The sequence below is a fragment of the Acanthaster planci genome, linkage group LG16, assembly GCF_054643075.1.
Source record: "Acanthaster planci isolate LZ-2023a linkage group LG16, COTS_SCS, whole genome shotgun sequence".
NCBI lineage: Eukaryota > Metazoa > Echinodermata > Asteroidea > Valvatida > Acanthasteridae > Acanthaster > Acanthaster planci.
In genome coordinates, this window is record NC_141792.1 from 6118240 (window position 1) to 6140912 (window position 22673).

The following is a 22673-nucleotide window of genomic DNA, read 5'->3' on the forward strand; positions in this document are numbered from 1 at the left end:
ATACCGGTAAATCATAAATCTTTTGAATGCGTAGCATTTGTCTAAACCAAACACCCCTCCACTTACCTAAAGTACATGTGTTGGTTCCACAGAACATTACATAATGTCTGACTCAGAAACAGAAATCTCTTTCTGAAAGTATGGAGGACAGAACAGACACGGGAAGCTGCCTAAGGTGCAATTGTCTGTACATTGCCAAGTTCAACATATAGGGCCTAGTTGTGTTTCTGTGCATTTTTCTTACGGTAAACTTCTACTCACCCTACCAAAATTAATTCTTTATCAATCTAGCTCCTTAACTTTCCCCTTGCCATTTAACACTAATTACGATTTGTGAAATAAATCGTCATATACTGAATTCATCATTTCACACTTCTGAAGAATGCGGAACTGAAGTTGATCTAATGTCATGGAACATCTGCCCCAGTTTTTGCTGGAATTTTGAATGCCTTCCACCTTTGGGAATTCGCAGAGCGAGTACATGTATTTGATATGAAACTGCAAAAGTGTATTCGTGTTGAAGCACATGTAATAATAACGAACTGCCAATTATACAAAGCACATTTCTGAGTCTTGTTGCATGGCGTTATACATGTAGTCGTTAACATATTGTGCTTTTTCAAAGGTTGTAACTGGAGGCAACAGAACTCTTCGTTATGAACACATAATCGAGGCAACAGAGGTACATGCAGTGGTGGCATCTCAGCCGTTACAGGAGACCCCTGTTCTTCCCCCTATACAGAACAAGTCGTTAGGTGCACTGTTCTAACATCGGGAATTTTCTGTCCATTTACTGTGGTCATGCTATTTGAACATCAACAAGGGTCAACATACACAACTAGCGTCAACAACTCTGAAGATTTAAAAGTGATTTTATCATATTTTAGAGACTTGAAGACCTGTCATTGTGTGTGAGAAATATCGAATTCGCTTCCAGATTCACGCAGAAAATGCTAAATAGCGTGACCCCATTTACTGAATTATTATATGCGCATCACCTGCATTGGCCACGTGCATGCCCCATCCATGTTATTGAAATGGGCTCATGCTACTTAGTGTCAACGAGCGTCAACAACATATTCAGGCATTTTTAGACAAATAATTGATATTTACAATGTTAGTGAGGTTCCTACGTAGTGTTGCGCACCCGCAAATCGTGGAATTCTAGCGCCCCCTAGTTTTACTCGTTCTCGGTCCTTGCATTTCTCAGGGTCTCTTATTTAGCTCAGCTACGCATTATGGACATGTAGCAGAGACGCTAATTTTGTATTAAGTTATTCATGCTGTACTCTGGCGTGATCGCGTGTTCCTTCACTCCTTTATCCTTGTGTTTTCTCTGCTCAGTTTTGGCATGTCGAAATTTCCCTCCATGTGGCCGCGTGGTTGGGCATGGTAAGGTTCCCTGAAATGCTACAGTTCAGAAACCTCAGACTTTGTAACTGTCAATCATTCGCCACAGATAACCGGGTAAGCACTTCTTATTCTGTACTTTTACCTTTTTACACACGACACTTAGATTCTTGCACACGACTCTAGCAGGAAGTCATGTGACCCTTTGAGATGGAAGATTTTCGTTGGTTGAGCTGTTCAGCAACGCTCATATTTTATTAATTCCTAAGCCTCTAGAATCCTATAAATAGAGCAGATTTTCCCTAGCTCGTCGGTCAGGTGCGGGGGACCAAACCCTGGTTGCGAGAGCGGAACCTAACGTAGTGCGGCAGTTGGACCCTTTCCGAGAGAAGTGCGATAGTAACCATTCTTATGGTGAAGAAATGTAACCATATGAATGGCCAGCTAGCTTAGCTTGGACCGATGCGAGAGCGGTATGAATTAGCCCAGGGTGCTAGTGAGAGTCGTAGTGGCCCGTCACCGCTACTTCCGACCCGATTGCCGGGCGAGATACCCCCGTGTCCCTCGCCACACTTGTCCTGCTAACTAGCCCAGTCTCTACACTAAGCCAATGGTACACAGTGTGGCGATCTTATCATTGCGCTCAAACCATTGCAGTCTGAACGGCAGTGTGGTGGGTACATACCGGCGCTGGCCCCGTCCAGCCCTTCCTAATCACCGTGGTGGTCCAGGACAGCTTCCACCACAGCCCGGCCTGATGAGTGTAGCCTAGCTGTGCGATGCTACACACACGTACCGTACCCAGTCTGTCCGACTTGCATTTCCAATGGTTCTGCCAAACAGTAGTTTAGTTACACTCGTATACAACTTCGCCTCTCTATAACTTTGCCTTTTGTGTGTTGTATTATGTTAAGCCACACCTTCTTCAAATCCATATTGAACTTTGATGAAGAGAAGTGAGAGCAATAAACCAACAATACAGTTTGACAGTCACCCAAACCCCTTGTTTCCCGTCCACCTTTTAATAAATTGTTGACCCCAAATATCACATCCCGTAGACACTAATTAAGTCCATGCAACAATCGACTTGATATTTAGGGAACGCAACAATATCGTAGTCGATGTATCACGCTATTGAAAATATTTAAGTGTGGAAATTTAAGTGACAAACTCGGTCCTGCTCGTGCAGCCCGACAGGCTGCTGGGACAGCAGAGTAAAGAAAGATGGCGGCGTCCATACAGCGCAAAAAAGTCACAAATCCGCGGGGAGGGGGGAAACAGTGGATGAAAGACATCGTATAGACAATAAAACTGCCCTTTTAATTAAAAAAATTCCCACCCCAAAAATTTAGAACCAAAACAAAGAATAAATAAATAAATAAATACCCACCTTTGCAATTTTTTTTATGTTATTGTGAGTAGAGCGATTTCTTTTTTTGGCCTAATCACTGCTACGAAAATCACTGCCATGTCCACAGAAAAACAAGCAAAATTGTTTGGAAACGATTTGCGAAAACCAGATTGGATATGTCTATTGCATTTTCTTTCGGAATATTTCGTCAGTGTTTCACTAAATCACAAAAAACAACTAATGGACATTCCCGAATGAAAGTGTTTGAAAATAACATGCGTTTCAAAACCTATCTTCGATCACTTTAATGTTACGGAGTGAGGTGTTTTTTTTTGCCAAGTCCAGAAATGTCAGAATCGGAAAATGCTCATCCATAGTTTGTTACAGATATATTATCTTCATCGCAGAATAATTCAGTACTGAAAACTAATTAATCTTTTTTCATCAATTTGTGAAAACAGAGAAAGACTGAGATCGAGCTCTTAAGTTAGCTGTTTGTTTACAGTTAATAGGAATTCAAGGTAAACAACATTTTCTTGTAGACTCTGCTAATTTGTTGTTTGGATAAGGAGGTAATGGTACATGTAAGAAAAGCTCCAAACCGGAACAATAGCCTATATTTTATGGGTTTTGTCAATTCCAGATAACACCGACAATTTAATACTCTTTTTCAATAATTTGCTTGAACTTGGTAGCAAATGAAGTTAAATTGAGCATACTTTCAGACAAGAACTTGAGATTAAATTTAGGGTTCTGTATCGATGACATCATCATGTGGCATATGACCGAGCCTAAATTGTAGCATACTTTCTTCGCATGCGATAAAGTAGTTCAATAGCTAATGTATTTGTACAACTGGACTGACAAATCATGTGCATATTTGTAATGTTACTGTACATCACCTGTAAATGAATGTTGTCGTTTTCAAAACTAATGTAAATCGATTTGTTTTCCCGCTTGTTCATTTTCAGAAGAAAAGTTGTCCACCAAAGACTGACAAGAGGAAAGCCACAGGGAAAAGCCAGAAGAAAAGCCAAAAAAAGGTGATTATTTCGCACCGGTGCATGTTATCGGGGAATATCTTTTCTTCATGGAAGGTTTAATCAACAGTAATAAAGATGCGCACATCCAGTCCATGAGACGGCATCAAGAAATTTGGTACACTTTCAATGAACACTTTCATAAGGCCAATTGCAATCCACCTATTCAATTGTACAAAATATAATTGAATATTTGATGCATCTACATGTATCACTTGTGTGGCCAAGCAACTCCCCTAAGGAGCCAAATTAGTGCAGGTAGAAAATGTTTGATTCTTTATGGAAGTACACTATTTGAAAATAAGAGCAGTGTTTCTCAGTGGTGCAACAAAAATCAGCCTTGTTGTAGCTAGGAGCGACATGTCCAACATAATTGTTCTTTTTGGAAACCAAAACTAAAAAATACATCAGCAAGGGTGTGTTGAATATCAAATGTTTGAGAAATCTCAAGTGAAATTATAATACATGTTTAACCTTTCCCAGAAATAATAAATGAAAGTCTTCATTTTCTAAAATCATCACAAATGATGAATTTGACACTGGGTCACTGGGTCAGCACCAAAGAAAACAGTTGACGATCTCCAAAAGAATGTGACTGAGACCATAGCCAAACTGAAACAGAAAATTGAAGTGCGGGATTGTCATAAAACAGACAAAAAAGGAAAGCAAAATGAAAACAGCAGTGCATTCATCCCACAAGTAGACTATAGCAAAGAAACCACTGACACGGGCTACTTGGACGACAGCGAGAGTGACATATCTCTAGATTATCCACCCCCAAGATCTCCAACCCTACCTCCAAGATCCCCAACCCCGCCGCAAAAGACCCCTACCCCGCCACCAAGGTACAATGCCCCTCCCACAACCATATCAAATACACTTAGGCCTATAAGCAACTCAAAGACCGCAGTAACATCAAACACCACAATGCCACTGTTTCAAGACAACTGGATTCACACAGGATCGAGCAGAACTCTGCCACCACTGAACTCCTTCTTCACCCCAACATCAAGCTCCAGCATTCCCCAAGCACCACCCAAGAGGGCCTCATCAGCATCTTCCTTCACGGCTCAACTGGGCCCCCTTCCAAGCACTCAAATGACCCACCACACCAGCTATCGGCAAGCACTGACAAGGGAGCCCGCATCATCACGCTTCCGAGAGCAGGTGACTCCCCACTCCAGCAAGCAGCCGGTACCGAACCAGGGTCCCTCAGCATCGTGCTTTAAAGACTACTCAAACACCCAGCCACCCCTAATTCCGAGGAGCTCAAGAACAACGGCAACAAGTTCTTGGGGCCAAATGACCAACTACCCAAGCACTAAGCCACCACCTGTCCAGAGACCCTCAACTGTTTCAAACTTCACTGACCAACTAACCCACCACTCATGGAATGAGCCATCCGCAAGGTCATCAAATGCATCAGATTCCCAGGACAAACCATCAGGTAGCTGCAGGTTTCAAGGGACCAGCTTCACGACTCTCCCAGCTCCAAACTTGGAAGTTCCGGCTACCCCTTCACTTCCACAGATACCAAGTGCAAGAAATAAATCTTGGAAATGTTCCTGCACCGGAACTTGTCGCTCTTGTCACGGTGACATGATGGAACGCATTGTTGAACTGGAGAAAAAGTTCATCAGCTAACTATACTTAACAGCCAAGCAGTGTCAAAAAGTAAATCGATGGAGGAGATCTGGAGTTACTTGGAAGAAACTGCCGATATTTATGGCAGACCACAATTGGTTGTGAGTCAGAAAGTAGTAGAGCAGGTGGCAGGTCTTGTGCCCAACTATAGAGAAATTGCCAGAAAGTTAGCTTCTCTTTTATTCTTGGACACGGAGAGAGTGATTGCAAATGTTCGCAGGGTAAGGGGAATGACAAAAATGGATGCAACGCGTATGAATGCAATAAAGGCAGTCATCTATAAGCTTTGCCCGGGGTCCGAGGATGAACGTGAGCGCATGTGGAAAACCTGCATTAAAACAATTGACAAGTACAATAGGAGTGCAAGGAGATCTCTATAAGCGCACATAGCAACACCACCCGTAAATGATAACTAGGTTGAGTGAAAAGTGTCCAAGTCTCTGCTAACACGCCACACTGTTATTACTGCAGGTTTTCGCGTGACAATATGGCATTTGCATCCCCATACAAATGGGCCACGAGTCCAAGAACGATTAGTTTGCAAAATTAAAAAAATACTCCACATTTTTGTTCCTCAAACAGTAACACATCCTTAGTCATGTCCCGATTCACAACCGAGCTCCAGTTTGGCAAAAAATTAATGCAAGAATAGCTGTTTGTAGCTTTCACGACAAAATTTTCTTGAAGTTGTTTTTGTCCTTGCTGCTTTGATGTGCCAATTGCATTAAGAATTTTCTGGTAAAGATTTTCACAATTTAATTTTCAAGCATTGCTCTGCAAAGACAAAATGAATGAAGTGTTCAGCACGGCTACATGCTTTTTCAATCAGTAAAACTTCACAGTTCTTTTGAAGTCTATTAATCAACATGTACGGAGGTTTACAAATTTTTAAGTTTGTTTAAACTAGAGGCAGACGTAAGCTTGTTTCGATTTTAATATCAAAGCAAGGTGGAACATATACATGTATGTAGTATTCTTCATGCCCGTGTATCATTGCCAGGCCCTCATGTACGAGTTCCTGCCATCTGTTCTACTAAAACTTGACAGAATAAAGTGAGGAAAAGACACATTCAGGTGCAACTGCATCTTTTCAAAGTGGGGATACATGTAGTGATTTCTGCTATGGGAAGCTCATTGCATATCTCAATTGTAACATCCATTTTCAGCTGGAACACAACACAATCGTACATTCTTTCAGAACTCAGAAAGATCCTTTTAATTTTTGGTTCCTTTACTTGTATTAGAGTGTTTAACCTAGTTTAGTATAACTATAAAATGTACATCTCCATTATAGGATTTCCTGTCTGTAAATACAACATGACTGAGTAATACTACCCGATCCATGGTCAGAAGATACTGGAATCACTCAATACAAAAAAATAATCAAAGTTGAGTAATAAAGCATTTGTAATGCCCAAACAAGCAAATACAAATATGATGTGCATATTTAGGTTGGGAATCAACAATTAATGAGCTGTCCCTTCTTATCACTGAAACATGTACATGTACCAGGATTTTTCACTGGCTTAAGATGTTTCTTAATACATGTATCTTACAAGCCCTCCGGCTGTACAGTCTTCACATTTTATATGAATTCTGTGGACCAATTACGGCAAACTGCAAATGAGTATATGTTGCATAACATTTTCTGAAGTGTAACAATGACAAATTTGAAGAGTGAGTTTTAATGATGCTGGACGCATCTCTTAATAAGTTATTTTGGCATGTCTGATCCATCGTTTCTTTTATTGGTTCATTTTGTTTATAAATGGATTCATGAAAAAAATCAAGAAATAAATGGAGAGAAAGAACTAAATGAAAAAAGAAACAAACAGGAAAAACCAAAGAAAGTCATTTAGGCCTTATTAACAAATTGTTCCAGGTACTTCATGGTACATTAAAAAGATAGTAGTAAAACGTACATGTAAATCATTTTTATCTGGTGTTGTGTGCATTGATTATCTGACCCCCATGAAAATGTTAATATTGGGCCTTTAGTTTGCAAAGATCGGTTAATTCACCTTTGACTTGCACCGTGATTTTTTTTTTATAAAAAGAAAATAGACTGAAGTGAACATCACAGGGGCCTTCCAGAGTTGATGTTTAATAGTCTTAATAGACATGTGAAACCTATAAACTGGGAGTAAAATATACATGTAAGTTAAATATCTCGAGTTCATATTTTGAGAGTTAGAAAATAGATGACCTAAACAAGGGAAAAGGAAATACTGTACATGTAAATGTGCATTACATGACCGCGTGTTGGCTAACAACCCTGAGGTTTTCACATTATAAAATGGTGGAGAGTGCTACAAGTACAAGTATAAAATTTGCAACTCGAACTTTTTGAATCAATGAACTGATTTCAGCGTAACATGTGCCATACATAATGAGGTCACAGTGACAGTCAAATGTCATATAACCAGAACAGATTGCTGGCCTCTGAACATTACCTTAATTAGCACTTCATGACCCTAGCAGCATTAAAATGTTGGGTCAGTCGTTGAGCAAAATAAACCCTTCGCGCCAACGATTTCCCTACTCTGTGACTTCATTGTACCATATACTTGTATGTACACGTACATATAATCTGTATTATACACAAGGAGTGGCACATGAATTGTCCGTTGATTAATGGTAGCAAGTTTTTGACAATCGCGCCCAGGCCAGCCCTGTGCAATCGTGCACTGATGGGAAATCAAGGGTTGGGGGTATTTATAGTGTGGATGTTTTTATTTTCACTACAGAAATTATATTTTAAAAATTGGAAACACTGCAGAGTATTTCCAATCAGTATTTTTGTTTGTTTTCTTTTTTTTCGGGGAGGCGGGATGTGGTTGAGCAGATGGTTTCTATGCATAGTTTAAAACTTGCTCTCCTATTTCATGCTTACGAAGGTATGAAACGGAATTTGAGTTTCTGAAGCGGAACTCTGGATTTGGTCACAACGGAAAATACCCATTTTTGAAACGGAAAATCAATGCGTCTTACCCTGTGTGTATGGAAAACGCTTCATGAGGGTAGGCCTACTAACTGGACCATTGTGAAGCGAACAGATCATAGGCGAGCAAAAAATAAATCACTGGTGCTGTCAAGTTCTCAGTTAACTACAGCGTGAAACAATAGTAGCAATGACAGACGTCCTCCAGACGTATAGGGACCAGTACAGTAGCAGGTAATGAATCCGGCAGCCTGAGATCCTGACAGTTCAATGCAAAAATCAAGAAGGAGCTGATGATAGCATGTTTTACCCTTTTCTTCACAGCTAATGTTATTGACGTTGCCCATTCCCAAAGTGTTGCAGTCATGCAAGCGGCTCGCATGACTCGGTTTCCAATACTTCGCATTTTGTTCTATTCATGAAAATCTGTAATATTTTCATACTGTTTGCATCGTCGGTACACATACATTTTAGGAGTAGATATATTTTCCCTTAAAAGTTTATTGTCATGGATCTTTATCCACTTTATTCAAATGTTTGGGGTTCATCGGACCTCTGGGCACTTAAAACAATTCAATTCTACAAAGTTTGTAATTCATAATTTTACAGTTGCATGTTCTTACACAGGACATCAAAGTAATTTCTGTTAGTTTTTCTCGTATATCTTGCTGGATCACAGGATCAGGGCCGATTAATAAGTAAATTCAACATCACTTGCTGCGTCCGGTTAGGTCACTCGGGGAAACAGGGTTGCACAATTGCTTCCTTGTCCCCAGAAATCTGTGGTTTATCACTTCTCCCAGGATTTTTCAAGAAAGAATCAGCAGCATTGAAGTTTTTCTTGATCTAGGCCAGAGGGTCGTTGGCCGGTCACTTATCTCCAGTGATTCATTGGAGTTGTTAATTCATTTACTTGGATCACTGACAGTTTTCAGGTTTTATTATTCTCAACCTCAAACAGGACACACAAGCACTAGGGTGAGACTGCATGTGTGTTTTCCTGGAAATAATTATTTCTGAATGTTGGCAAAATTATATTTTGGGATTGGGTATATTCTTTTTCTCGTACAAACGCTGTACGCTTACATCAGCGTAACATCGGCAATGTGGCATTAAAGAGACCAACCAATAGCCAATGTTGGCACAGAGTAGGCATGCCGATCAACGTCAACGTGCACACTGCTGGATGCTAACATCAGTGCACTGTCAGCAACATGACATCAAATATACATACCAATCGTCAAGACACCAATGTGAGTGGCAAAGCCAAGAGCCGAGTATGCATGGTGTATCAGTGCAATATAAGCCTTAATTAAAGATTACCCATGATTCACCCCAAGGTGCTGTGTGTCTATTCTGCATGCACCGAGTGCATTGGGTATGAATACAACACAGCACTATTGGTATCGTGTGAGCAGTGATGTCATGTACACAATTTATTCTCTCTCAACTCAGTGACAATAAAGGCAAAAGGCTAATCCTATTACCAGTAATGTTTTATATAAACTGACATTTTAAATTTTTATGGAGTAGGCTGATTTGTGTTGTTAGGAGTAGGCCTACATCCTGCTAAGGTTGCATCTTCAGTTACTGTCGGTAAAAATATCAGATCCGACTAAACCATCGGACATCGGATCAGCAGTTAAAACCTACATTTATTGATCCCTAATTGCAGTAGACCTTCAGCAGCCGACTGTGTGGGTGGGGATCTGAGACATCTGTGGGGCTGTCAAACAAGGAGCAGGAGATGAGGCCCTAGTCACTGGCCTTAGTGTGTGTACTCAAAGAACTAGAACAAGTACAGGTAATGGACAGCCTTCTATCTGAAGTCAGGCCTCGCTGTGCTGCTTGTGGGGTTTCCTCTGCACCAGGAAGGGGCCATTCACTAGCCCTTGGGACTTTATGCAGTAGGTGTTCCATGCTGACATCACAAGCTCGCTTGCAAAATGTCTGGCTGGTCCAGCATGGACTGTGTGTGTGTTTTTGTGTGTTTTTGCAGGTTTTCGAAGACTCAGTTTTTTCTTTTTTGCTGATTCATTGTTGTTTCAGTTCATATAGCAATAAACAAGCATCATTTCTCAGAAATGTTTTCAGAGGGTAATTCCGGGTTGAAAATTTGAACAGAAAGCCTATCCACTGAACTACAGGTATGAGTGATTTCAAAATGAATCGATTCAGCTTTGACTTTGGTTTCGCTAGTTCCAACCATTTTGAAGCAGAGAAACCACATGTTCAAGTTCTGACTGTGACCAAATCCACTCGTTTAAAAAATGCTCTACGTCTTCCTCGATGACTTCAAAGCAACAGCACTCTCAGTTTTTAATTGTTTTAAAAAGTGCACTTTTCAAAGCATTTAACCCAGTAGGAATGTAAAATAGTTGTCATATACACTGAATATAAAAAAAAGTCCAAGAAAAATTCACTGTGCTGACTTAAAATAAACCTTAATTGTTTTCCACACAGACAGACCATGGAAAATGCATGGTGGAGATTGTTTTCCACACAGACACACCATGGCAAATGCATGGTGGAGATTGTTTTCCACACAGACAGACCATGGCAAATGCATGGTGGAGATTGTTTTCCACACAGACAGACCCTGGCAAATGCATGGTGGAGATTGTTTTCCACACAGACAGACCCTGGCAAATGCATGGTGGAGGTTGAAGGCCTGGGACATGGTGGTTTGTTCTCTACTACCTGTGCATGTTCTTTAATATGTGTCAATAAGCCTTTTGCGAGTTAACTTTGACCCAAATCTGGTACACTGAGTTCTTTAAATTCACATGAACATAACAACTTGAATTCTCCTTACTAAAACCACTGTTGCTATACCTTGTGATTCGGGGCAAGTTTTTCCTTAGTTACATAAGAGACGTCTTGCAACAATACACTGTTCTCAATGATTAAGAAGGGCATAAACGAACCAGTCCATTCCAGAGATGGTGGTCGCTATGAGAAAGCTTGCCCCGAATCACGAGGTATAACAACAGTATCTTTAGTCTGGGGAATTCAAATTGTTATGTTTATGTGCAGTCAGATAACTCAGTGCACCAGATGTTATTCAAATTTAACTCCCAAATGGCTTATTAAACCAAGTAAAGGAGAAGTGCATTGTAACTTCACACATAGCCAACCTAATGGGTACACGTACATGTACATGTACATGTACATGCATCTCACTTCAGGGAGGCAGAGGTACACAGTACATGTAGGGAACATCAGTCAATTTGTCAAGGCAACTACAAACAGCAGGAGGGTGAAGGCCCCTGTTATAGGCAATGAAGTGTGTAGATTGTTTACAACATGAACTGGGTCTTGCAGTTAAGCCCATAAACAATTAAATGATTAGCTCAACTGTAACCACCTGTTCTAACACAGGGTGCACTACACTCATTCAGGCCCCCAATGAAAACAGTGAAAATGATCAATAGAGTATAGGGCTTGTATAACATGAAAGCCAACATTGCTGGGGTTTCTAAAACAAAAGTTTTCTTGCCCTTCTCTTTTCCTTTCCTTTTTCATTTGTGATTGGAAAATGGCATCCTTCAACTCCTTAAAGCACTTAAGACCACATTTCAACCACAATTTTATCAACTCTGCCCTCAGATGGAAGCCCCTCCCCCTGCACCAGGAAGTTGATCCTGGGCTTTACTTACACAGTCCCACCATTTTTTTCAGTCAAGCAGTCTTTTGTTTACAGAAATCCTGTGGAGGGAAGTTTTCATACTAAGGATGAGCTCAAGCAATGTGTGGTGGTGATTACAGGTGGTATGCATGCACCTCCATACTTCATGCCCATATTCTTGAACATGTGAAAAATCCCATGATTTGACCAAAAACAGGAAGTCAGCACAAGAGTATTACCAATTATTTTACACCTCTTCTTATCCTAGTCAGTGACAACTTTTGTGATTGTTATGGAAGGCTGGTTATAATTTGTTGAAAACTGATAACCAGGGACGTTGCCATTTTGGTCACATGTCCCACACAATGATGAAACATGCACAAACGCGACCATTACCAACACCAGACAAATTTAACCTTTTCTTTCCTTTTTTTCTTAAATAAACCTCAAATGCAAAGCAATTCATGTTCTTCAGGCCTTGAATATTTTGACAATTTATTTGACGGAGAGACCATTCTTCATCAATTAATTTTCCATGACACTTCAAAATAAAACAGGACATTCCAAATAATTATGCCCAGGCATACTTGTTTTAGGGTTTTTCAGTTTTTACGCTTTGTTCGATGAGTAATACCTTGCTATTATAGAGCATTCCAAAATGAATTGTTTTGAAATTTTGGTTTTTCCTGAACATTAGCCCAGCCATCCCTTCGACCCATTCACCCATAATGCCATTTAAAATGACTTACTGATTGACCCATATTTGGTTCCTGACCGTGATAAAATTTATATAATTTGGTGCAACCAACCTTATCTGCCAAGTCAGATATGGACAAAAAGGGAAAAAAGGGTTGATCGCCTCAAATTTTGCACAAGATGTTAACGATAATGTTCCACATTAGGGCATTCAAATTATTTACACGTATCCTTTGTATGTACGTGTACACCCTGGCACACAATGTATGAAGAATAACAGTGACTGTTCACAGTCCCCATTGTGAGAAAACATTGTGAGTCTTTTTCAGTAACTCCATTTGAAGTTACAAGGCATGTGAGGAATGACTACATACATTGTACATGTATCTGCCAACCAGAAACACCAGAAGTTTGATATCTTAAACCAATGTACTTCCTCAAAATGTGTATGTCATCCTCAATGCTGTACTCCTCCTGGATGTCGTCGGTTTCAGACATTTTTGCGGAGTTAGTTTCTTGCTGATTTACAATGGTGACAGCACGCCAGCACAGGTCCATGCTGCCAAAGGCCTCAAAAGTCTTCTTTTATTTTGAGCAAGACAACATTAGAAGTGCATTTTGTGAAAATAAGCAAAAGTTATTGCTAATTTGCGATTAAAATCAAAATTTTGACAACCATTTGAGTTGCAGCTTTAGAATGGTTTTATTTGTTATAAATGGAAATTGTATGTTTTAAAATGATATCCAGAATGAAAAAGTTATTGTTTTGATTAATAAATGGGAGAAACAAATGAACAAATTTTGGGTGAAACGACCCTGCTCCTCCCCTCCTGGTATCTCATTAACAGGGACAGGCAGTGGCAACACCTATAAAGATTGGATAAATCTGCAAAACTTTCCAACCAAAGTGAAATTTAGATGAATTTGGACATCAAAATCAGGCTAACTGGGGCAAATAGGACAGACAGAGAGCTCCAATCTGTGCAGTACGTGTTTCGAGTCACATTGTTTCTTGCGAACAGATACAACTCGTTTGCTGAAGTCAAACAACGTGCCCACTATCTGTGGGAAATTAAAGAAAAAATGCCTGTGAACAAAGACAAAGTAGAGCTTTCATGAAATGTACATGGACATGTACACGTCCATGTATATGTTTTTACTTTCGAACACTCCACGAACACATAAACTATGTGTCCAATGTCCATGTTCCTCTTGGGTCAACATATAGATGCACCAAAAGGGTGCTTGACTATAATCTGGGTTCTAAAATGTACGTCAGCCATAATGCCGTCATTTGTCAGTATTAAAACATTCATTTGAGGGTTCAATAAAAATTAACCACAATTTAGGGAATCGCATTCTATTTCTACATCCCTAAAATGTTATTGGCATACACATAGTAGTGAATATTTTTAACAATTAATCAACAATTTGTCCACGGAGGTTTTCATGGAGAGGGTGCAAATACATGTACTCACACCAGAAATCAGGTGAATTGAAACAACTCAAATAAACCAACATGTTTGTGCATCACAGCAGTGATAAAGGTGAAATATTTGTGCTTTACAAGTTCTACTATAAAAGTTATGAGTAGATCTCAGTGATCTGAATATTCAATAGAAATGGATTAAAATTTGGGTGTAATCACATGGCTATATAGGATGGTGTAACTGGGTTGAACCTTTTTTTTTTCATGTAACTTAGATCATATTTAACACTGATCATTTAGCCTTTTTACAATTTTCAGCAAAGGTTTTTGTTTTTGTTTGACAGGCCCTCCTCCCAGGTCCAAAAATATGACACCCAGATAAACAGGACACACTGTAATATGATGAAATCTGGTAGAACCATTTGTTTTCTTTCCTTTGCATGTAACTGCAAATTTAAAGCAGGGAGCTTTTAAACAGGACAGCTGCATGCAAAACCCTGGGTCTCATCTTCAATTTCTTGTTATGCTAATGCGCTTGTGTATAGACTACAATCTTGAACTTTTTTTGATTGTTTCAAAGTGGGGTGCTATTAGCTTTCATCATACCCTTTATCACTATCTGTAGGTTTCAGAATGGTATATACTTAATTCTTAACTATTTCTATGATTATGAAAATTGATAATAAGAATAACAAGTATAAGATTCTTCATACACTGGAGGTTTTCAAGGTCCACCCACCACCATCAAACAAACCACTGTTTCTAAATTCTATTCAACACTTTTCTCTATTCCCTTGCCACTCCCCAGGTCTGAGAAAACAAATCTCATTAAGACTGACATAAAACACACAGCCAATGCTTTACACAGGCAGATATAGGTTGGATTACAAGTACTTGACTGGTGGATGACTCATTGCCTAGAAATGCTGGTTTTTCAGTTTGCTCTAGATTTCAATCTATATGGCCAGTGCCCTTTACTACAGTAACAAACTGCGTGTTTATTATTGTCCTAAATCCCATTTGTATCATTTCTAACTTTCGATGTAAGAGTAAGTTTAAAAAAAGCTGTATCTCGTTTCCACCTGCTTTCTCTGTCTCCAGCTTCTTTCAAAATACATTACTTATTACTTTTTCATATTGATAAATTTGCCAATTCTCCCTTGACTATTTCAAAAATTAGTTTGTTATTAATGCAGTATTAAAACCTGTTCGATGATGAAAAATGGCATTTTCTTTGGACACAAGTTTAGAAAGAGACAGTAAAATCCACACTCCCTCTTTGGAAAAACTGTCGTCTTAAAAGATATAAATAAGCAATCCCTTCTAATAAGCCTTACTACAAATACTGCATGGGTGATTTTGCACAATGGTAGAATGGCATTGTGGGAAAGAAAAAGGGGGCAATGTTTGCTCTTTTCTCCTTCCCACAATGCCTTTCTACCACTGTGTAAAATAACCAATGCAGTATTTGCGATAAGGCTTATAAAACCACAGAGAAGAAGTTCTTTTTTCACTATGCCTACATGCTTTGTGACAAATCTTAAACTTTTTCAAGGATTTGCTTTGTAACAATCTTAACTTTTTTGAGGATTCTGTCGTGAGTACTAAGGCATTGTCAAGTCCTTTTCTGACCTTTTAGTTTTACACCTTCTTTCAAAACAAAAACAAATTTCTCATATTTGACAAGAAGTAACATGTTTGATTGCTTGTACCACTCTCATCACCGGTTAAGTTCATGTGCTCATTTATCATGATCCAAGAGAGCTTGTGATCAGTGGGTGATTAACAAACCAGACTAAAGTTGACATGTTTTTGAGTAACATACCGTCACTAACAAATCTGGAACACAAAACAGACATTCTGGTTTTCTCATTCCTTTTCTGAAAGGTTACACTCTAATCGAGTGATGATAATATGACTGAAAATAGGACAAGAATTTTTCTTACCTGCAGGTAAACTAACCAACGAACAGTTCGGCCCAAATTGTTCAGTCCGCAGTCCATGCGGTCGTAGCTGTACTGCAACTGTTTTGGCCAAAGGTGAATGTTTTAGGTTCTCCATGCTTTGATCATTAAGATTTGCTGCTATTTTGCTAGGTTGGTCATCTCGATGTGCACAGATAGTGAGGTGTACATGTAGACATGCTGTACAACTTGTTCTTTCAATTTAGGCCAACGCAATGTTGTGTTCAAAATTGATTACACTGCACTTTAAAGTTATGGAACAGAGATCACCATCTTCGACGCTTTGATGAACTCAGTGTACATATGTGGGTGTACATGTACATGTATGTGACAGCAAAGAACTTCCAGACGACAGGAACACGCGGTCTTGTTTACTAGACTTCATTCAAGTCGTTACGCATTTTCCTATTTCTAAACAGTGCCTTTTCTGTATTAATTCCTTCAAGTTCAACTCCATATACCCGAAAAAATAGTCACTTTTATCTAACGTGAAAAATATCGTCCCACATCACTTCAGAAAAATGAAAGATTTAGATCATCTGTTGGAATTTCTTTTCTGCGTAACTGCTGCGGCGCATGGACCCAGAACGACTTGACGAACAAGTTGTACGCAGAAGTCAATCGCCCGGATTAAGTGTGCAACATCCACGGCTGTGAGTGGGGCAGGCTTGCTCCACCTTAAAACGATCACGTGGCAATCTAGTTTTAGTGCACTGTTGAAGGCGGTAATGAGCTTTCGGCCAACTTTCGATCAGACTTGCTGCATGATGGAGAACTACGAAGGTCCCTCTATGATCATCCATGCATGGATCCACTTGCTCGAAACCAAGATGACACGACTAACCTTTAGATAGGATAAGGGTCATCATGATACCTGTAGAAATTAAATACTTCACCACACCTTGTGTGCAAAGATGTACAACAATTTCAATCGTACTGGTCCATGTTGGAAAACTGGACCTGAATGAGCGATTACGCTGCTGATTTACGTGGAGGATTAAACTTTAAGCACCTAACAACCGGAAAGTTACTGACTTCTCTGTTTTACTTCAAATACACTTGTTTTGATTTTTTTATGAACTTGATTATGTAAAAGCGGACATATATAGGGTGCTTCTCAGCCTGATTAGGCATATGCCAAACGTAACCTGTTGACACGGAATGTAAGCGGTTGGAACCGTCAAAAATACAATTATGATTATGATTCAGAGTTTGCCCCTCCAAGGAATTTGGTACAAGATGTGGTTTAAAAGGAGAGTGAGCGCGTTTAAGCCTAATATATTAAATTAAGACCAATCAGGATTTTTGACGGACTATTTGTTCTGATTTTTTTAACGCAAACGTCAGGAGTAGGACATTTTTAGAGGGGAGTGGGGGGGGGTAACCTTCACGAATTTGTCAGCCCATCCGGGCACACCATGAAAATTGAAATGAACCTGCGCAACGATTTGTCCAGCCGAGCCACGTCCAACGTACTGGACGGAAGCCAGGCAAGAGAGGCAGACTGTGGTTGAAGCTACGCCACCGCAATTGTAAATCTCTGGTTCCAAGTATCATTTTGACAAATGTTCAGATATTAGACCTACACAATGAAATGGATAAATATACTGTAAGGATTGCATTAGTTTAGTTTAGTTTAGTTTAGTTTAGTTTAGTTTAGTTTAGTTCAGTTCAGTTCAGTTCAGTTCAGTTCAGTTCAGTTCAGTTCAGTTCAGTTCGTTCCGTTCCGTCCTTTTTTTTCAGAACCTGAAATCCTCACAACCAGACTCGTATGTAGGCCTACAACTGCCTGGATTCACGATAATTTACAGACAAGATTGAGACTCCTTTTTTTCATAACTAAAAGAAAGAGGAAGGGGAGGAGTATGTTTTCTCATTAATAACAACTGATTTACAAATGACCATCAATAATCAAGTGAAAGCCTTTTTATTTACCCTGATGAGTATGCAGACACATCACAGAACCGTCTGTATGAAATCGTGCTTACAGACAAGACTGTGATTCACAATAGCCCAACAATTACACTGTAGTCTAACACGCAAATCAGAATGCTGCTTGTTGCGGAGGATGAAGCCTAGAGGTCAAAAACATCAACCCTGAAAAATTCCAGATCACTAAATCAGGTTGAGAATGGGAAAATTAAGAGAAGCTAAAACGTCCTCCAAGAGAAAATCCGAGGGCAAATTTCCAGGGAACTTTGGGCGAACATACATTATGTAAATATCATCACTAATTACAAGGGTCCCATGAAGTCAGCTGCTTCGGAAGATGATTTTTAGAGTCGCTTTGACGGCGGGGATACAAGTCTATACTGCAACAGACAATGACGAGGTGAGAATCATCATGATAAGGATGTTCAAACAATGCCTGATTGTCTCACTTCAGTGAAAGTATGGAGTGGTTTTTATTCCTTCATGGTGAAAGCGGCACGCCCAGACGGAGTTAGTCCATGCCTGCCGAAATGGTGTGCTACCGGTACTAAACTGGCGGGAGTCTTTGCCGGGACTTTTAACTTGTCTCTCACACAAACTCGCCTTCCTGTTTTAAGAAATCTAGGCTACATAATACCAGTTCCCCCTAAGAATGGTTTTCTTGCCATAATACAACCATTACATGCCAGTTGCATTAACTTCGATCCCCGTAAATGTTTTTGAGAGATTTGTTGCCTTTGAAATTGATTCTCCGTCCAGATTTGGACTGTTACCAGTTTGCCGATAGATCGAATCAGTATAAAGCTCTGCTTTTTTGTCTGTATTTTTAACTTATTGATGGCCTCACACTTCCTGTACAATATCGGGATGTTGTAAAGCTTGGCAGAATGTGTTCCACATTCTCTTGTATTGTACACTTGTACCCTTCAAAGTTGATGCGTTGTAACCATTGTGATACTTTGTATACACTTATACGACCATGGAGCGTCAAAAGTGGACAACCCCATTTTCTCATTTTCTGCTAGTAGATTTTCGGGATTTTGGACTTTGCCTAAAGCATTTTCAAAACACGCAATTTTCCGCTATAGGAGAAATTTGGATTTTACTTTAACAACTCTCGTGGCGCGTCAAAAGTGCACAACTAAAAACTTCAAATTCCCACTGGCAAAATTACTGTCATGCTTCAAAAGTGTACAACCCCATTTTCTCATTTTTTGCTAGTAGATTTTCGGGTTTGGGGAATTTGCGTAAAGCATTTTCAACAACTTAATTTCCTGCTAGCAAAAATTGGGAATTTACTTAAAGAAGTCTTCGTGGCGCGTCAAAAGGGGACAACTAAAAACTTCAAACTTCCTGAAAATCTACGAGCAGAAAATGCAGTGTGGTTTGTCCACCTTTGGTCCTCCATTGTCACACTTCGTCTTTTCGTTGCCTTCCTTTTCAACACCCTCTAAATACTCCTCTACCTGGAAATCCCACTTTTCAAAACTTTCTTCCTCCGTGTATACCCTCTCCCACCGTGTATCCACTTCTTAATTATCGCCTATAGAATAGAATTGTCGAATTCATTAAACCGGTGAAAAGTTTACAAAATAATTAAGTTCTCCTGTTTCACGTATACAAATAATAAATAATACTTACTTATAAAAACGGAAATTCAGGCATAAAGACAAGTATACTAAAATCCATTATTTACATAAACTGCAGAACTTGAAGAATTTGGTTTTTACTTTGGACTTTTGACATACTTTTGCTCTGTTGTCTTTAGCCCCCCCCCCAACATTACAACCTATTCCTCCATCGGAGAACATTCTAAGGGGAACTTGGAACAAAGAGGAAGAAAAAAGATTTAGACTGGGTCAAAAATAGTCTCTGCAACCCCTCTAAAAAAAGCCAATTTTATTTGAGGATCTCAACTTCTTAAGATTATGATTGTACCGACATTTTGGAACAAAATACTACATTTGCTCAAAAGATTTGTAAAAAGCAAAGTTTGACCCTTGCTCTGGTATGGTTTTACCATGGAGGTGATTCTACCTCCATGGTTTTACTATAAGAAAGAAACCTTAAAACCCGGCAAGTTCCACGAAATACAGCAAGGTCCCAGGCCAGCCCTGTTCTGGAGCGGATTGTCGGCCGACCTCACTGATATGCTGCAGCTGCAGATAATGTGTCGACAGACAAGGCGTCTAAATTCTTAACGGTAAACAAATCTTGAGTTACTTGATATCTGGCAATGCTTGGCAGATTTACCAGGGACCGTGGCGCAAGCCTGAAAATGGCGTCAGGCAGTTGCCACAGGTTGACTACAGGGTGATATTTCCACGAAATTTCAGGGAGAGTGTCAGACCCCCCCCCAGGGATCGTCCTTAATCTACCCAGATATTCCATTTTCTATTGGTAACCTTTATCTCGTGTTTTTAGAAGTCGTAACACTCCTTTACAAGCAGCTCGATTATGGTGGCAGGAAACTTAGATTTGTTTTTCGAAACGTGGTCAATCCAATTTTCCTGTTTCTGTAAGAGCAAATTTCAGCTTTTCTGAAATCACACCACTTGTAAAAAATGTCAATTTTTTGAGGCAAAAAAGTGGATTTTATTTTCACGACTTCCTCCGTACCCCAAAAGCGATCATCCTTTGTTGCAACCGCTATACTCCTGACTTCGGAGCCAGAAAGTTAAAGCCCGCGCCCTTACATTTCCTTTAGCCTGCACTATACTACTGCTTGTCACATCAACTTCCATTCGGTGCAACATAGAATTATAATTGGCTTTTTGCAAGTTTATAGTTCGGTCGCTTCACCACAATTTCTGGAAAGGGTTCAACCTGAACATTTTCAAGAAAACAGAAAAGAAAAATGGCGGTAGAAGGCATGTCTCTGTTCAGGCATGAAGGTTCGGGGTTCAGGGGATATAACATTTTGCGGGCCGAAAAGGAGAAAATTGGCCAAGGTTGACCACTTATGAAATATAAATTTCTATAGTGGCCCACTTCAACCTTTCCTTCCACAAACATCTTTGAAAAACTTCAATTTCATTCAGTTTTTCATACTAGTATACTCTACCTTCATCCTTCATAATGCATGCTGTGGAATTCCCCAGTTAAATCAGGGGAATTATGTGACCTTTGCACCGTGTGCACGTCTTCAAGGTATTCAGGCCCACGCGCACACTTACATGTCGGCCTGAAGTGGCATACAATGTTATACTTTTTGGCGGGGCTGAAGAAGTTTGGTGGGCTTCCAAGGTTTTTTTCGGGAGTGCTGCGCCAGACAACTGGGTTGGGTAGCCTACCCAACGTGGTGACGTGGTGATAGCACCACTGGGAATCATGTAGATTGCACCACCTTACACGTATAATTGTCTAAGCAGTTTTCATTATTTAGTGAAGACGAAATAAGGAATCCAGCTTTATAAATCATACATTTTTCTCATATCAACTGTTGTGTATGTATTTACTCCAAGAGAAGTTAGTCTTTTGGGCCAGTTATTTAACAGATTTACAAAATAATGTTTTAGGAACAACCAAAATTAAGGACAAGAAACCATCAGGTTCATTAAAAACCTTTTAGTATGTACATTATTGGGAATGGTCGTTACAAGTTTTTGAATCGCGTGTACTCTACGTCACGGTGTTAAATTGAATGAAGTGCTTTTCAAGACTTGTCTCAAAAGGGGCGTTTTCTTTTAAAATAAAAATAGCAAGGAAACCTGTTTGTGTGAGCTAAGTTTAAAGAATAATCAATTGACTTTATTTTTACAATGGGTTTCAGGATTATTCCAAGAAGGTTGCTGTTGTAAATGAGCTTTGTCATCAGCGTCAACATGGCTACTTTTACTACTTTCAGAGCACTGGTGGTGGTACCTATGTATGTGCATATTGAGCTTCCTCGAAAGTGTAGGCTATGTCAAGCTTTCATTAGATTTTAGTGCTATGGAGTCGTAACGATTTTTTGCAAGGCCGCTCACTCACTGGCCAACACAATTGAACACATAACTTACCCGCAGGCCCATTTCCTAGTGCAAAAAGCCGGAGTTTCAAAACTTGCATCTGACGTTCGACGTCGCTCGTGCAACAAGCCATCTCTTACATTCCTGTGCTATGTTTATGCACCAAGATATTCATTTTCGCTGCCGGATGTGGTAAAAAGTACTATGAATATTAATGAGCTGAAAGGATCACCTTAATTAAATCCTTTTTGAGAGGCACTGTGTTAATGAATATTTATAGAATACGGCTTATTAAAAAAACACACAAAATTGGCCTTTTAATTGTCAGTACGTTCGGCCATTTTGGTTGCCGGATACGCGTGAGAAGAGTGTCTAAAAGTTAACGTCTGTTTGTGATTGATCGACGATCACGTGATTTTTGACCGTTGTTAAAGCCTCAAAAGCATTGCTCCTAGAGTTTTGCCAGTCTAGGCTTGACATTCAGCGTGAAGAATGGACCTTTTACAATGTATTTGCGCTCTGTGAACTGTGCAAACCTAACGGTACGCATTTGCAAGGCATTACACGACACGCTGATTTTTGCATTGATACACTACATCTTGGAGGAATATCCACGAGAGCTCTACGTGCGTGATGGTTTCATGGGCGCCCTCACCGTGAAGGAGTTGCTGCGAAGTACATGCCGTCAGGTACCTATCTTCAAATAGCATTTTTTTTGACAAGTTTGACAAAGATAAACATATACACG

At 39.7% G+C, this 22673-nt stretch overlaps 1 protein-coding gene across 6 annotated transcripts in view; it reads right to left on the reverse strand.

The window, feature by feature from the left end:
- Positions 1-22236, reverse strand: part of LOC110989822 (uncharacterized) — a 102370-nt gene extending 80134 nt beyond the window's left edge. For 2 of the 6 annotated variants that reach the window (XR_002599696.2, XR_015428039.1), the window contains exon 1: positions 16026-16488. Coding sequence is in view for 2 of the 6 variants with exons in the window: in XM_087147481.1 (XP_087003607.1) it covers positions 16026-16140 (115 nt within the window). In the remaining 4 variants the exon portion in view is untranslated. Of the gene's footprint in view, positions 1-16025; positions 16508-21976 lie in introns of those variants that run through there. The other 4 variants (XR_015428040.1, XR_002599697.2, XM_087147482.1 and 1 more) reach the window with 4 other exon arrangements.
- Positions 22237-22673: the final 437 nt, after the last annotated feature.